Source organism: Topomyia yanbarensis, chromosome 3 (genome assembly GCF_030247195.1).
Source record: "Topomyia yanbarensis strain Yona2022 chromosome 3, ASM3024719v1, whole genome shotgun sequence".
NCBI lineage: Eukaryota > Metazoa > Arthropoda > Insecta > Diptera > Culicidae > Topomyia > Topomyia yanbarensis.
In genome coordinates this window covers 278,102,859-278,119,846 of record NC_080672.1, presented here as the reverse complement: position 1 = coordinate 278,119,846, position 16,988 = coordinate 278,102,859, and the positions used below count along the sequence as shown (strand labels likewise).

At 35.8% G+C, this 16,988-nt stretch overlaps 1 protein-coding gene across 2 annotated transcripts in view; it reads right to left on the bottom strand.

Annotated features, from left to right (window-relative positions):
- The window catches only part of LOC131688566 (catalase), a 48,335-nt gene that overhangs the window by 23,406 nt on the left and 7,941 nt on the right, over nt 1–16,988 (bottom strand). Inside the window, exon 1 of one of the 2 annotated variants that reach the window (XM_058972903.1) lies at nt 6,922–7,332. The exons of the other annotated variant lie outside the window; for it this stretch is intronic. Coding sequence (XP_058828886.1) covers nt 6,922–6,975 — 54 coding nt within the window. The 5' untranslated portion in view covers nt 6,976–7,332. Of the gene's footprint in view, nt 1–6,921; nt 7,333–16,988 lie in introns of those variants that run through there. 2 annotated transcript variants of the gene reach the window in all.

Here is a 16,988-nt window from a genome sequence, read left to right as displayed (position 1 = left end):
TTGACTACGATTCACTTTTTTGGATTTTGGCACATTTTTGCCTTTCTCATATAGAAAGGTTATGCAATTACTCTGAAAAACGTCAACCTAATCCCGGCCCGGAGGGCCGGGTGTCATATCCCATTCGACTCAGTTCGTCGAGATCGGAAAAAGTCTGTATGTGTGTGTGTATGTATGTATGTGTGTGTGTATGTGTGTGTATGTGTGTGTATGTGTGTGTGTGTGTATGTATGTGCGTATGTGTCAAATAATGTCACTCATTTTTCTCAGAGATGGCTGGACCGATTTGCCCAAACTTAGTCTCAAATGAAAGGTGCAACCTTCCCATCGGCTGCTATTGAATTTTGGATCGATCGGAATTCTGGTTGCGGAATTACGGGTTTCAGAGTACGGCCACACAGAAATTTCTCATATAAACTATAGGAAAAATTAAAAATAGAATTTTTATTTTTGATGCTAAATGTGTTCAAGGTGCATGAAACGTCGAGATTTGATGCAAACTCGAAAAAAAAATTTGACTACGATTCACTTTTTTGGATTTTGGCACATTTTTGCCTTTCTCATATAGAAAGGTTATGCAATCACTCTGAAAAACGTCAACCTAATCCCGGCCAAATTTTTTTTTCGACTCGTTTAGGGTTTCTGGATTTTAACAGAGGCGTAGTTGATGGTTTACGGAGAGGGGTTACACCCCCCCCCCCCTCTACTGTTCGCGCCCCTCCTTTAAAAATCTCCTTAAATCACCCCTCAGACCACCACCCCATCCAGCCCTCATACCCCTCCCTTTCAACCCCGTCATCTTTAAACCACCACTGTATCACAAAGCATAATAATTTAAGCTGGGGAGTCGTTCGTTCATGGGACTTTCGCCCTCTTCACATACCCAGCCCCGCATGACAAAATGAGTTAGCAAGCAGATAACATTGATCTAATGCTGATTAGGCTAATGGAGTATGATATTTTTTTGTTTCAAGTGTTTCACCGTCGACACGTAGCTCATCAAGTTCGTGGCTGGCATGCCATTGTGTATAAGTGCAAAGTGTACTAAGAATGTAATGGACATTTCCACAATTATGTTGAACATAAAAAGCCTCCGTGCCATAGTTTAGAGAAATGAGAAAGGCACAATTGCACCGCTAGGTGGATTAAAACAGGTTTTTCTTTAAGATATTAACCCTTAAACTTTATTGCATGATAAAATGGTTAATTTTGTATCTCAAAAACTACTGAAGATAATTCAATGAATTTTTGTACACATATGGAATGATATTTGCACTATCTTGTAAAAATGTTTTTACATTATAATTGTGTGAATAACGGTAGTTTGCATCTATTTAAAATTTTCAATTGTTTTTTTTCTTGTGTTCCTCACGCTAAAAAAAATTCAAAACATATGTGAAATTATGCGGCAATCTTTCACCTTCAATAATCTGTATTGATAATTTTTTATTTTTGTTCCTATCGAGAGTTATGGAGGATTTTGTAACAGTGCGCTCTTTCAACGCACGGCCCACTTTGATGCAGCCCGCGAGAACGTTCATATTGGCAACGTCGCACATCGCTACCCCAGAATGCGCATCGCGTGGGAAGTGCGCATCGCATGACTATAAGAAACCACATCTCTCGATTAGCGCAAAAGGGCAAACTTTTCAATACGGATTATCGAAGGTGATTTTTTCCGGATATTTTGAGATGCGATAAATTTTTTTGACCGAAGTGCACAACAAAAATTATAGTTGTTTAATATATTTTTTTATATTATAATTTAACGTTACTAACAGTTAGCATCTTTAAAAACACTTTTGTTTGTCAAAATACATCTACGTTATATCCAAATTCATTTTTAGTCTGCAACATTAATATATGGAAATGGAAAGTCTTATGCCAACAGCACATATTTCTATCTCTTCTCATTTCTTTGTAATTTCATTACTATACTTTTCCTGTAACCGACTTGCAAGTGCTTAAAAGACTCTAATCTAAAAAATATGCTTTATATCGTTATTTACAAGATTTCATTGGAAAGCTGAGAAAATGTCCTATCAGTGTATGTACGAATATCTTTTAGTTAAGTGTACTAAATGATTTTTTACTAAAGAAATAACTCAAAATTTGTGTTTTTTGGAGAGTTTTTTAATTATTCTAATTATTAATCAACAAAATTTATCGTAGCTATTGTTCATTCGATGCCCCTTAATGTTCTCTATATTTTTTTATTAGACACTTTGTCTATATCTCTTTTCATTTTGCTGCTATTTAACAGTTAACACAGCATGAGCTCGCCACAAATGTAGTGGGTTCGAAATCATTATTTTTGCATATGAAACGATGTGATAAAAACGATTTTGCGTCGAAACCAAAAGAGATAATTGAATGGAGTCAAAGAAAGAACTGTAGAACTTGCTGAGATGCATTATTTCCATGATAATAATGGTGATGTTTATTATTTACTATTTTAAGAAAATTAACGAAAATGCTAATAATAGCACTAACTTTAAACTAATTTACTTTTAAAAGAATACTAAATTCACTTAACTGAAAGGTATTAATACATTTTTCACTGTCAAATTTTCCTGGCTTTTGAATAGAAGGAAAAAAAAAGTACAATAAGTGCCGTAATTTTTCAATTAGAGCTGGTACTAGTGAAAATGAGATAAAAATATCCAAGTTGAATAACCCAAAATCATGAAAATAAGAAAAGGTAAATGTATCATGTCAAAGAACAAATTAAGCAGCTCATCAAGACTAACAATCTGAATTATTAAAATGATGAGGTTAACTATTAGGATTTTCAAGAAATGAACGAAAAATCGTTTGAAATTGTTTAATTTTCAATAAATTACTTTGAAAAGGCTACTTAAACTCATTAGTTGAAACATGTGAGGGCATCACTCAATGCGAAATTTTCTCACCTTTCGAATGGAACTAAAACATTTAAAATACAAAGTATACTTTTAAAGTTAGAGGTATATTAAGACAAATAAGTTTTTTACACTAAAAGTTCAATAACTCTGTAACGGTTGAGATTTGATGGCATGTGTAGAACAATTTTTTCTCCAAATATGACAGTCTATCACCCCCCGAGAGATTCTTAACCATGAACCAAACACCCTGTATATGAAAAATCTACTAAATAGTTCACTTTTTGCTAAATTTATATATCTGCTCGTAAATGATTTCTGCACAAAAAGCTTGCATCTATAGTTTAGCATATTCATTCTTCTTTCCAAAGAATTCAAAATTACTCCAATCGGCCGTGTAGTTCTGGTGATACCGCCATTTGAAGTTCAAAGGTACGAGCAATGCTTATAAATTGAATTGAACAGAAATCCTCGACATCATTTGCTTCAGCGGCATGTTAAAAAATCATTTTTCGTCTGACTATCGTAAAATTTTGAGATAATTTTATTCAAACCGAGAAACTAAATAAAATAAATATTTGCAAAAGAGTTACACGACATTGTTTTTTGGGGGTTTAGTCACGCCACTGTGCGTTGTTGCCGTGCATCCTACCCCGTTGTTGTAGTGCATTATGCCCCGTTGTCGTGGTGCATTTTACCCCCGCACAGGTGCGTATTGCCCCGCTTATTTTTCAAAGGGTAATTTTTAATGATTTTGAAGAATTGAATATTTTTCATGTTTTCGAATATTTTGCGTTATGATTGTGATTAAAGAGGAAAATGGTGGCTATACAATACATTAATTAAATTCTCTCAATTGATATTCTATAACTGAGTAATTATCATATTTCCTTAGGGGGTGCGTTTTATCACATCTTCCCCTATACGTACAATGCACCGGCACTACCTCCTTCGACGCCTTCCTGTTTTATCTCCGTTACTGTATATTGCTGTATTTTTATTGCTTGTATTGGCGTTTGCTGTTCAAAAAAGTATCGGAATAAATACATATTTCGACCGGTTTTGTACAATTTACTACTTGTTTAAAAGGCAATTTAATAATCTTCACAACGCGACAGAGTTGGTCAAAATCGGTTAGAAACCATCGGAGTTATAGCAATAATAAGGAAAAAAAATAAATTTTGAATTATTTTAAAGACTTGTTCTATAAAAAATAAAATAATGCATAATAAAAAAACACACGACAAAACACGAATATTTTTGAACAGGTTACTTTAAGCTTGATTTTGGAATAAAACTATCCAATTTAATTATAAATTCAATAAAAATTAGATATAGTAAAGCGAGTTTAGTACTTGTGTACACACCTAGAAATAATAATTTAAATTTACGTCTCCTGACCCTGACATATACGAGCATCAAAAATAACTTAGTTTTACGTTTGATTTTAATTTTACATGAGGTTTAATTTCGTAAATCATGTAATTTTACTCCACATACAGCGTTTGTTCTGAATGGTAGGAAGTGTAATTTTATGTCATTGCGCATGTAAAGTATATGTTTCATGTAAAATTAAATGGAACACGGTAATGTTCCGTCATTTCGTAAATTACGGTTTGTTGATTTGTGTCATGTTTACAATTACATCAACGATAAAATTCAGATTTTTTTGGTGTGTACGAATATACCCCACAAAACAATTTACGTATAGAAAAAGTCACAAAACCGTTGTAGGGTTAACTGTACCGAAAGTTTTACTTGTGTACTCCCTGTCGGCATGCGATCCATAGATATTCATTAATGCAGCTACAGCCCGAAATGAACAAAACAACAGACCAATTTATCGAATTAAGGTAAAATTGACCCAAATAATAGCATCTAGAATGAAAAATAAGTTGAAAGGGGTGTATCTGCTTGACTGTCGGGTTTATAACGGGTGTTCAATAAAAAATGAGAATTTTTTCAGTCATCTAATTTAAAACAAAAAAAAAAAAAAATTTCAGCGAACTCAGTATTTTTTATTAGAAACATGTTTATTCTTAAAAAACCTCAATGAATATTGGGGAAAGGGCCCTGGTCAGTCGCTCGACGCAACTTAGTCGCGATGCCGTCACAAGAGCGCTTTTTCTTTCAAAAAGTAGCTTGAATATCAGTCAGTCATTCAATAATTACTTGAAAAAACAGTGGAGAACATTATTTGCCTCCAAACTGTTTTTGATTACTTTGAAAAAAAAAAAACTTAGGACAGAGTAGGTTAGTAGGCTTATATGGAACCTAGAAAGAAGAAAATAAATTGGGTGTCAACAGGTTGATAGGGTTTGGTTCATAATGGCGTAATTTAATTTTGATCACTGCCGATGTAGCCAGGCTCATCGATAATATTTTTATTTATGAAAAATGAACCTCTAGATGAGAACTTGCTGGATTTTTTGGTCTTTTAGTGATAAAATTGATGGTAGGGTCTATTTTACTTGATCGAAACTTAAAATCGATCAATTGTAAAAAATAGGTTTATAAGGATTTCATTTTCAATAGGATGAAAATGCCTATAATTTGGTTTTTGGTAATTATCAGTAGTTTTAACAAAAACAAAGGTATTTTTAAATACGGGTGACGCCATAGCAGTTTCGTCGACATCTGACTCGATAAAATATCTTCCAGCCATTCATTAAGACGACATTGATCATTCAAACGTTGTGGTAATTGACAGCTAGGCTTAGTTTGATGGGTAATATATTTTTAATACTCGACTAACTTAGTGTGTTAGAACGACTTGCCAGTTAGGCGACCATGTGTTGCTCTATGCAAATGTATCGACCCACGAAATGCAAAGTTATGGTAAATAAACCTCAAATAATTTAAAAAACACGAGAAATTATTCTTCGCTAAACGTCAATTTTCAAGGAATTACTGTTGCATTACATGTTACAAAATTTAAACATCACACTTGTTGTCGTTCCCGGATTAATTTCTGGCTGCTCATAAATCATTAAATACTTAGGTGATAATCATTCACAATTCATTGTTATTTCATCAAGAGACAGTTCAGATTAGCGCGATCTGAACCACACACGATTAAAATTGGGCACGTAAAGTAGATCGTAATTTCCAACGTTGCCTATAAGCCGGTTGCTATCATCGAACCAACTCGAGGTGTGATAACACGCACACACAAATCTTATCAAACCCGCCACGAAAAAAACAAAACCCCTGTATTCTTGTTTATGGCAGACCTTATGTAACACTTGTTTTAGTCGAGTCATTATGATGAATACATCGCTCGACAGATTCCAGAAATAGAAGAAGGATGGATGTGTGATTTTATTTTGTTTTCAAGTTCCAATGTGCTGTTCGGTTATTGCGTCGCAAGCTGCCGGCTTGGCCATAACTATGCATAGTTGGTTGCTAGGTTGAACAAGATAATGCAAAACGTTCTGCTGTTATCCGCCTGTTATCAACAGATTTTATGCAATTCATTGTAATTAGTTCGTGGAAACTAAGAAAGACATTTTTTTGTTTATTTTACATAGTTTGTAATGAAATGTAATGTATTTGTACACCAAAAACATGTTATAGATACCTGTTTAATTAACCTCTGTACACTTAGGTTTTTTGGCTTGAAAATATGGAAAATGTTAGATATGGTTAATTAAATCTATTGACGCACACAGAATAGAGTGCCTCTAAAAAATCTTAAAAAAATTCTTGGAAAATTGTACAAGTAATTTTAGCATCTATGTAAAAAATCACGATGTGCCTTAGTACAACTTTTACAGTTACTTTTAAATCAATTTATTTTTAAAAAGTTTTGATTTTCTGCTAACGATATTAAAACTGATAATGCGTAAAACATCATAACCATTATTTCACTAAACCTATTTTTATTCACTTTGAATTAATTCAAACACATCTTTATTTTCAACCATCTTTTAATTATGGTTTTATCGTTCATTCGCACATTTTGTTTTCGTTACTATCAATATTTTATAAGCAAGCACGTATTTCATTTGTTATGATATTTTCATGAGTTCAACAAACTAAAACATAAAACAACTTCTACCTTCTGACAATCCTTGTACAGGTTCAGTTGATTTTCTGCCGGGTTGCGAGACATTTTGCCAAACACTTTCGAATTGCAACACTACACTTTGGTCCACTGAGCCGATCGTTCGTTCCTACCGCGGCTTTTGTACCTCAAACACGATCTTTGATAAGCAGACAGACCCGTCCACGGTGGCACTTATACACTCAAACGCAATACTGGGCCGGTAATGATGGAGATAGGTTCCCCCCAATGTACGCAAAACAGGCTTATCTGGAGCGGCTGAGCAAGGAGGGTAGTTCGGTGCAACGAGAAAACTTCCAATTCAATCCAAATTGTTGAAGCACGCGAAAAGAGAAAATCGAACGCTGTCGGGAGTTGTTGCCGGTAAGAAATATTTAACCTGACTGGCAGCGAGCGGCGAAGAGTCTTACGCTTTTATTGACTACTACTGGACAGGGATGTTATGAGCTTTTGCGGACGGGTTTCGTTGGGGGCGGGGGGTTATTTAGGCACGTTAATTATCCGCGGCCGGCCGGTAGTACTCGTTTGGTGGTTTTGTGCATCTCGGCATTAGTAACAGTGCAACGGGTGTGATAACATTTTAGTTGGGATTTTATGCAAAAACTAGTGAAGTGTTAGTGCGTTTCTTTGCACCAAAACAGACATCGCCAGAATAACTTATGGAATTTTTGCCTTTCTCATATAGAAAGGTTATGCAATCACTCTGAAAAACGTCAACCCAATCCAGAGTGTCATATCCCATTCGACTCAGTTCGTCGAGATCGGAAAAAGTCTGTATGTGTGTGTATGTATGTGTGTGTATGTGTGTGTGTATGTGTGTGTATGTGTGTGTGTATGTATGTGCGTATGTGTCAAATAATGTCACTCATTTTTCTCAGAGATGGCTGGACCGATTTGCCCAAACTTAGACTCAAATGAAAGGTGCAACCTTCCCATCGGCTGCTATTGAATTTTGGATCGATCGGAATTCTGGTTCCGGAATTACGGGTTTCAGAGTGCGGCCACACAGAAATTTCTCATAAAACTATACGAAAAATTAAAAATAGAATTTTTATTTTTGATGCTAAATGTATTCAAGGTGCATAAAACGTCGAGATTTGATGCAAACACGAAAAAATTTGACGAAGATTCACTTTTTTGGATTTTGCACATTTTTGCCTTTCTCATATAGAAAGGTTATGCAATCACTCTGAAAAACGTCAACCTAATCCCGGCCCGAAGGGCCGAGTGTCATATCCCATTCGACTCAGTTCGTCGAGATCGGAAAAAGTCTGTATGTGTGTGTGTATGTGTGTATGTGTGTGTATGTATGTGCGTATGTGTCAAATAATGTCACTCATTTTTCTCAGAGATGGCTGGACCGATTTGCCCAAACTTAGTCTCAAATGAAAGGTGCAACCTTCCCATCGGCTGCTATTGAATTTTGGATCGATCGAAATTCTGGTTCCGGAATTACGGGTTTCAGAGTGCGGCCACACAGAAATTTCTCATAAAAACTGTGTGTGTGTTAACCTTCCTATCTCCCACTAGCTGGTAGTGATTTACAGAAAAAAGATGTTTGCATGTATTTAAACATTCATGCAAATAACTTGGTTCGCGGATTTAGGAAGGTGTTAGCTCAATTGGCTTTCCGATGACCCATTTCGTGTACAGTGCCAGACATGTTCCGAGGTCATCGTTCCATCAACTAGCCCCGCCTTACTGTAATGTTTGTATCAATTGGATTGTAACATTACAGTAAAACTTTCGATTCCATTTAAGCAGGAAATCGACGCGTATTTATTATAATGGCTCAATTTGTATATATAACATAACACATGTGTACTAGAACTTACCATTTTTTCAGTTTTCTACCTTCATTCCTATCTCCCATTTATGTATCCTTTAACTCTCATCCACATTTCTTGAATTCCTGTTTATTTATGAAAGAAAAGGGGAAATAATAAAAAAGAACCGATAGACTCCGTGTTTTCCTTAGCGCTTCCGTTTCTCCTAGTCTGGTGTCACTGCCTGTTGGACTTGTGTAAGTTGTTCCATTGGAGATCTCCAAGGAGATGTAATTGGAGGAAGATCTGACTTCTATCCAGAAGTATCAGTTTTTCACATTAATAAATTATATGTGTACACTACAAAACAATCCCGTGTATAATGCAACCATTTTTTGAACATTTATATGTACATATACACACATAAACACATACACATATATACACACATGTATACATAAAACCGATTTAATCCACCCATCAGTGGGATGAGACACCTCTCATACATATAACTGTTGTATTATTCATTAAATTGCCAAACGCACGCAAAGCTGGCAAGCAACTATATGTGAGACAAGCACAGCCTCGAGTCCTGCACGTATAACACGTATAATAAACTGAATAAATTAAAAAACAATAACAAAGCAAACCAAAAATCAAAACAATTATGAAACAAGAAAAAGTAATTCATAAAATGGATAGAATGATCCATATAAATCAAATTAATAAAACAAATTAAATTAGCTCAAATGAAAATCAGACAATATTAAAAAAGTTATGAAATTAAGAGAGTAAACTAAATTGTTTCAAGCTAACTGTCATCCAATAACTAAAAGAACTGACTAAACCGAATTAATAAAATGAAAAAACTGAACAATATATGAACTGGGAAAAACTAACAATTTAATAAAATGATTAAAACAAATGAAACAAATAACATGAATAAAACAATAAAAAAACTATTGAATTAATAAGATAAATAATATGAATAATGTGGATAACACTAACCGCCATGTTTGAAAAATGCAAAAACAACCAAGTCCATTGCAGCCGCCAGAAAATTTGTCGTCTAAGTATTGAAATTGCCTTTAAATCGCATTCACAAATAACATTTGTTCCTAGGGGCAATTAGCACAGGCGAGTTGAGTCAAACGTCAAACCATTTAAATCGCCTGATGATCTTCGTCCGCATTTTTTTTTGACCGGGTACTGACTCCATTCATATATTGCGCACTTCCCACCAACCTGGACTCCGCACTTTTAAAGTGCGAGTGATCTCAAAACTGCGAGCTGTCAAAAAACATGTATTTCAAGTGATAGAGATGGTACTTTCATAGGCAGACCAGTCGAACTAACCGGTCTATGAGAAGAATTCAATGGAAGAATGGTAAGTGCGCAGTGCAGTTAGAATCCAGTTTTTAGTGCCACAAGCAATATCCGAACCGGTTCCGGAATGAGTTTAACTGGGAATCAGTGAAATCGTTGCATCAACTAATCAAGTTCAGATGGCGCTGTCGATGCTAAGTTGGAACATTTTTTTGGTAGCTCGCTCGAGTCGCGCACATGCAATTAAAAAAAATAATAATTGTGATGTGACGACAAAATCACTACGTCAAATTACACTATTCCAACGATATTTTTGCCTACCAACACATAACACAACAGGAGAAACGACCTACCGAGCGATTAACTTCGATTTCCTATTAAATATACTATATTTCACTGCAAAATTTAGAAATTTCTCATAAAAACTATACGAAAAATTAAAAATAGAATTTTTATTTTTGATGCTAAATGTATTCAAGGTGCATAAAACGTCGAGATTTGATGCAAACACGAAAAAAATTTGACGAAGATTCACTTTTTTGGATTTTGCACATTTTTGCCTTTCTCATATAGAAAGGTTATGCAATCACTCTGAAAAACGTCAACCTAATCCCCAATTTTTTTTTCGACTCGCATAAGGTTTCTGGATTTTAACAGGGGCGTAGTTATTGGTTTACGGAGAGGGGTTATACCTCCCCTCTACTGTTCACTCCCCTCCTTTAAAAATCTCCTTAAATCACCCCTCAGGCCACCACCTCATACCCCTCCCTTTCAACCCCATCATCTTTAAACCACCACTATATTACAAAGCATACCAATTTAAGCTGGGGATTCGTTCGTTCATGGGACTTTCGTCCTCCTCACATACCCATCCCCGCATGACAAAATGAGTTTGCAAGCAGATAACATTGATCTAATGCTGATTAGGCTAATGGAGTATGATATTTTTTTGTTTCACCGTCGACACGTAGCTCATCAAGTTCGTGGCTGGCATGCCATTGTGTATAAGTGCAAAGTGTACTAAGAATGTAATGGACATTTCCACAATTATGTTGAACATAAAAAGCCTCCGTGCCATAGTTTAGAGAAATGAGAAAGGCACAATTGCACCGCTAGGTGGATTAAAACAGGTTTTTATGGAGAAATTTACATACATTCTCCAAGTTGAAGTTTGTCTGGTTTTGGTTTGAACGTTTAGTCATATCTGGTTTCACTTATAGCTTCGGAGTGCGTCAACAAAAAAACACATTCGACCTGATCGCTCTAGATCTAGAATAGAAGTTCTCCAAAAAATACAACCATTACATACATAACAGTAGATCAGTCAATAGATTTTTTTGCAATTGATCGTTTTGAATAACTCTAGAATAGCTGTGGTAATAGAGTGGAATGAAAGAATTTTAAACAATGAAAAGATATGCAACGTTACTAGAATAATACAAAGACATAATTTAGCTGAATAATCCAAATCGATAACAGATATACAATTATTTTCATTTTTTGTGTACAATTTGGTTTTTTTTGTCAAACAATGTTTAAATAAATATTTTTTCGTTGTTTATTAGTATGTGTACCAAAATCGTTAGACACTCGAACCATTACACTAAACTGGTTTTTATCATGAAATTGGTCTCTTAGATTTTTTGAAAATACAAAAATCTTTTGTTATATCTCTCCTTAAGCATATAGCCAATAAACCCGAAAAAATACATATAAAGTACATATTTTTAATAGTGTAAGGGAACATGGGGAAACTTGGCCAGGTTTTCAGTTAAACCTACGTAAATCTCTAAAAAAGTTTTCAATCCTTCAAAACTCGTTGAAATGTAATGTGCAAAAGTATCGTGCGTTTTTTGCAGAATTGTACTTTTTCAAAAGTTGTAAAAGTTTTTCTGTGATAGTTTTTTTCTGGTCAAATCTCCCCACTGTGGAGAGACTTGACCAAAGCGTGAGAGGTTTGAAATATCAGAATAAAAACTAGTGGCATAAAACATGCTGTACTCATTTTTTCCGTATTGTGGAGGTCCTCAAATACCAGTAGGGTTGCATTTTGTAAATTTGGATTTTTTAATGCATTTCCTTTTTGGGATTACTTGTACTGCTTACATTGCATGTTCAGTGAATGTTCACACATCACGAAATCAGCTATATAATTGCTAATTTTGTTTAAGGTGTCTCCCCAACATTTGTCCTTAAGTTTAATGTCGAGCTAATTTTATAAATAACTATTCCAATATTCCGATTAATGCAAAATCATTTTACTACTTCACAAGGAGTAACATCATATATGAGTTCTAGAAAAAAGTAATTACTATAGTACTATAGTTACTATCCATACAAAGCTTGATAAAAAATTACATCATTTAACGCAAATTCATGAATTACGGTATATTTTCGATGAGGAAAGGATTTTTCACTGAAAACTTTTAAAATTACCTGATGGGACCGAAACAGGTATAAAAATATTTAAAAAAATAAGAACCGAATAGAACAATAGAATTGGTTAAGTCTCCCCATGTTCTCCTATATTTTATGACAATCGGAGTACTAGAACTGAAATTGCAGTTCTTAAGGGGTTACAAACCTATTTATTTTTGAAAAGATCGATTTTTTTTAATTTCTTAATCTAAAAGTACAACTCCTTGAGAACATTTTCTCAATTTTTTTTAGAGATCCGAGAAATAGATCGAAAATTACAGCGCTTCCAAGCACGCTTCGTCTACCAAAAGCTGTGGTAACTTGAAATTTTAAACTCGATTTCCTCGAAAAGTCGTTTTTCAAAAAATAGTTTTTCCGTGATCACGATTGTCGAAAAACCACTCAACCGCATGCATGAATTTTAGTTTTGTAGATGATTGTTTTTCCGAGAGTTGTCCTACTGGAGCTGTAGAGCTAGGTTCTCGGAAGGGCTCCCCGTCAGAATCACTACAATTTGCAGACGAGACAGGCAATGTCGCCACTAAAACACTGCTTTAGGCCACCTGTAGTGGGCCGTGATTCTGAATGTGATATTCATTGTACGGTGCAGGTATATGTGGGCGTAGGGACTCGCGATCGCGTGTATCATCGCAAAGAGCTCGAGCATTTGTACGTTAACGTGTTCGATCACGTGTGCGTTTGTATGTCGCTTGTGCTAACGTGTATGTAACTTCGCGTGTATAAATTCTTTTTTATAACTGTGTGCCTTTCGCATATTCGCGTGTGTTCTTGGATAATCGCGCGCGGACCGTGGATCTAATACTTTATTTTTGGTGTACGGCTAAGATGCTAAAAGAAAGTGAGATCATCCATATCACTAGAGTTCCCGGTGATGTCGCCATGGAACGTGTTGCCTAGTAGATATGAGCTTTATTTTTTGATTGGTCCTACTGAATGTATGGACCTAAGTTATTAGGACAGAGAGTTTTCGGACGTGACCGATTCATGAGCGCGCGAAAACGGACGTTTGTAGGTTCGCGTTTGAGACTTCGTAAGTGCTAAAACGTTCTCCTTATTATCGGGGCGTTATTAAGTTTGCGCGATCGCGAACGTAGGTGTGCGTTGTTAATCGCGAAGGGCTTAAGCGTTCGTATGTTAACGTGTTTGTCACGTGTGCTCGCGTTCATGTGACTTCGCGTGTACAAGACTGGATTTTGTAGCCGTGTGGCCATTCCTATATACTCGTGCGTTCTTGGATGGTCACGCGGACCTTCATTCTGATAGTTTTTGGTGTACAATTCACATTCTGACAGGAAGTAAGTTACCCCATACAGTCGTGATTCGCTGGTTGGACACTTTATAACTTTATAACCGCTTTTTAGTTGGACCTCCGCTAGTTGGACCATTGTCCAACTAAAAAGCATCTGAAAGCCAAAATCTCATGTCAAATTTACTTTGACAATCAATCTGACAGTATTTAGAGATGTGAACAGATGCATTTACACTGCCAACATCTCCTTTGGAGAGTTTTTGACATCTGCCAGTCGGTCCAACTAGCGAATCAAATTCGTTAGTTGGACAAGGCTGTGGCCCAACCACCGAATCACGACTGTATCACGTCCTCGGTCATGTCGCCATGTAACGTGGTGTCCAGTGGATATGAGAGCTTTCTTTTTTTAATTGATCCAATTGAACGCATGGACCTGGTCTGCTGATGTCAAAGATAGAAACATCCGGAAATGACAGATTCATGATCGTGCGACTGCGGGAGTTTTTAGGTTCACTTTATCACCGGGATATTATCATGTTTACGAGATCGTGGGTGTAGGTGCCGTGGATGGTCGCGAAGGGCTCAAGCCTTTGTATATTAACGTGTTTGTCACGTGTATGTGACTTCGCGTGTATAATTTATATTTTATAATGATGTAGTGTGTATTCTTGCTTGATCGCGTGTTATTTAGTGAATATGAGCGAAACTTTTTTGATTGGTTCAACTGAAGACATTAGTCAGGACTGCTAGGACCGAGGTAAGACTTCCGGACGTGACCGTTTCATGATTGCGAGAGTGGTGGGTTAATGTCTGAGACCGCGTTTAGAAGTTTAAAGGTGTTACGTTTACTTAACTACCGGGGTTTTGTCATGTAGGCAAAATCGTGGGCGTAAGTATGTGTGGATTATTGCAATTGCATGGTCGCGTTTGTGGACAGGTTTGTGTTATCGCGAAGGCCTCGAGCGTTTGTACCTATATGAGTATAGATATCGTATAGTAGAGATATACTAGTGAAAGGAATCATAACATGTCGAATAAAGAAAAAAGATGTAAAGAGCTTGATTAGAAGTGTATAAATAGCAGAGCTAATATTTTTCTAGTTTAATATAAAATACTCCCATACGTTCTATTCTCCAATAACATTATATGTTTTTGTAAGTGACCTATAGTACGAAGAGTAGAACACGCCACCATTTGGAATCATTGGCTAATTGTTTACGAAACACAGCTGTCATTTCGGAAGAAAATGGATATAAAGCTCTTCGTAAAAATAGCAGCGCTACTTCAAAAGGCTTTCAAATCGCTCAAGTTTCCAAGATTTTCAGTTTAGTCAATCTATTTTATTCGGAATAGTATTCCTACGCTTACAATTTACCCGAAATTATAAGTTTGCATATTGTAGTTTGAGAACATTTTCTCAAATTTTTATAGAGATCCGAGAAATAGATCAAAAATAGATCAAAAATAAAAAATAAGCCCGGGGCTAGTTGACGGTTGGGGTAAGTTGGCGGAATCCCTTTTTCTCTGTTTCCATTAGACATATAGCGCTACCTCTTCTTGTGTTCCTCAAGTTATGTGAAACCCGTTATCCTATGTGGTTTTGCTGCAAACGATTATTTTATTCGGAATAGTATTTATACGCTTACAATTTACCCGAAATTATAAGTTTGCATATTGTAGTATTTCACGAAAATGGCTCGTTCGAGGCACTGTACAGCCGAGGAGCAAAATCTCATCAAACGGTTGAATGCTAGTGGCAAAATATACCGTGAAGTTCAGGAACTTTTACAGTGTTCTGTAAAACTGATGGGTCGGATGGCAAAAAAATGTCTTCGAGAGAATTCTAGAAAGGCCTGGAATATTCTATTGCAACGTCAGAAAACGAATTGATTAAGACAAATTTACACGCAGGAAGCCCGAGAAAAGTACCACTACTCACAATACGGCACATTCACAATTGTCTGAAATTTGTCAAATTTCACGCCAAGTGGACCGTCGAAAAGTGGCGTACCATTTAGTGGGCTGATGATAGTAAAGTGGTATTATTAAAATCGAAAGGTAGGCGTCAGTAGGTTAGACGACCACAAGAACTGAAACATATTCAAAGCCAAATCATCATACGCTTGCGCTGACCAGTGGTTGAGCGTTTGTATGCGTAGGTGCAGAGTATGAAGAAACATATAACATAAAAAAGGCGCATAAGCCCTCTCGGTCTCCTCGATGCACCACTATCGAGGCGTAATGCAATAACCATATTAAAGCAGTTGTTCTTTAGCGCTGATGCACGCAATATGCCTGATGATGTTTGCAATACCGTCAAACCCTCAACCTTGGGGAGGGATTACTCGGATCTCTATAAAAAAATGGGAAAATATTCTCAAGGATAAAGATAAAGTAATATTTTTGAAAATTAAGAACATATGTAACCCCTTAACCCATTATAACCTGGCTATGTTAAAAATTTTGGTTATTTATACAATACTTCGTGAGCCCTCATATTATGCCGAATTATGTATGGGAAAAACTTTGGAACGTTTTGTTGCGAAAAAACTAACGTATGAAATTTCATACACTGGGCTGATAGAGTATCAAAAAATCATTACAGGGAAAATTCGGCTAATATTCTTATATTTAGCATAAAATCGAATAATATCTTAAAACTTACGAGATCATTCATTTAGCAGCTTTTTGGAATGATTTTAACACTTCTCTCCTCCCTCGTGCCATTTCATATCATTATAGGTTTGTTGCATCTTACGAAAATTTACATAAAAAATATTCTGGTTAGAACTAGGCATGGTTTGCAACGTATTAAGCATTGGTTGACTTTGAATGCACTGATTTAATGTTCAAATCAGCGAGAAAGTTGTGAATCCTCCGGGTCCTAAAGAGGAAATAATTTTGCCTTAGGAAAAAAAATCGGTTCAACCTTTCGTATGAAATTTCATACCTTGTACTGTCAGTAAACTTTTTGCAATTGTTTCACCATTTTCTTCCATTTTTTCGCACTGAGCCACATCTTTCACACTTCTCATATGGCCATTCGTTCTCAATTCGATATAAGAATTAGCGATTATTTTGGTTTGAATTTTGTCCAACTTTGACTATCGAAAACATAATGAAATTTTATAAAAGATTATTGAGCATACACATTATAAATTATAGAGTATTGACCAACGTTCACAGAAGACCAGAAGTTTAAAGACGCCTTTAATGTATAACAAGTATGATTCAGAAATGTGTTGTTTTTGCGTATGTTATTTCATACGCTGAGTCATAAT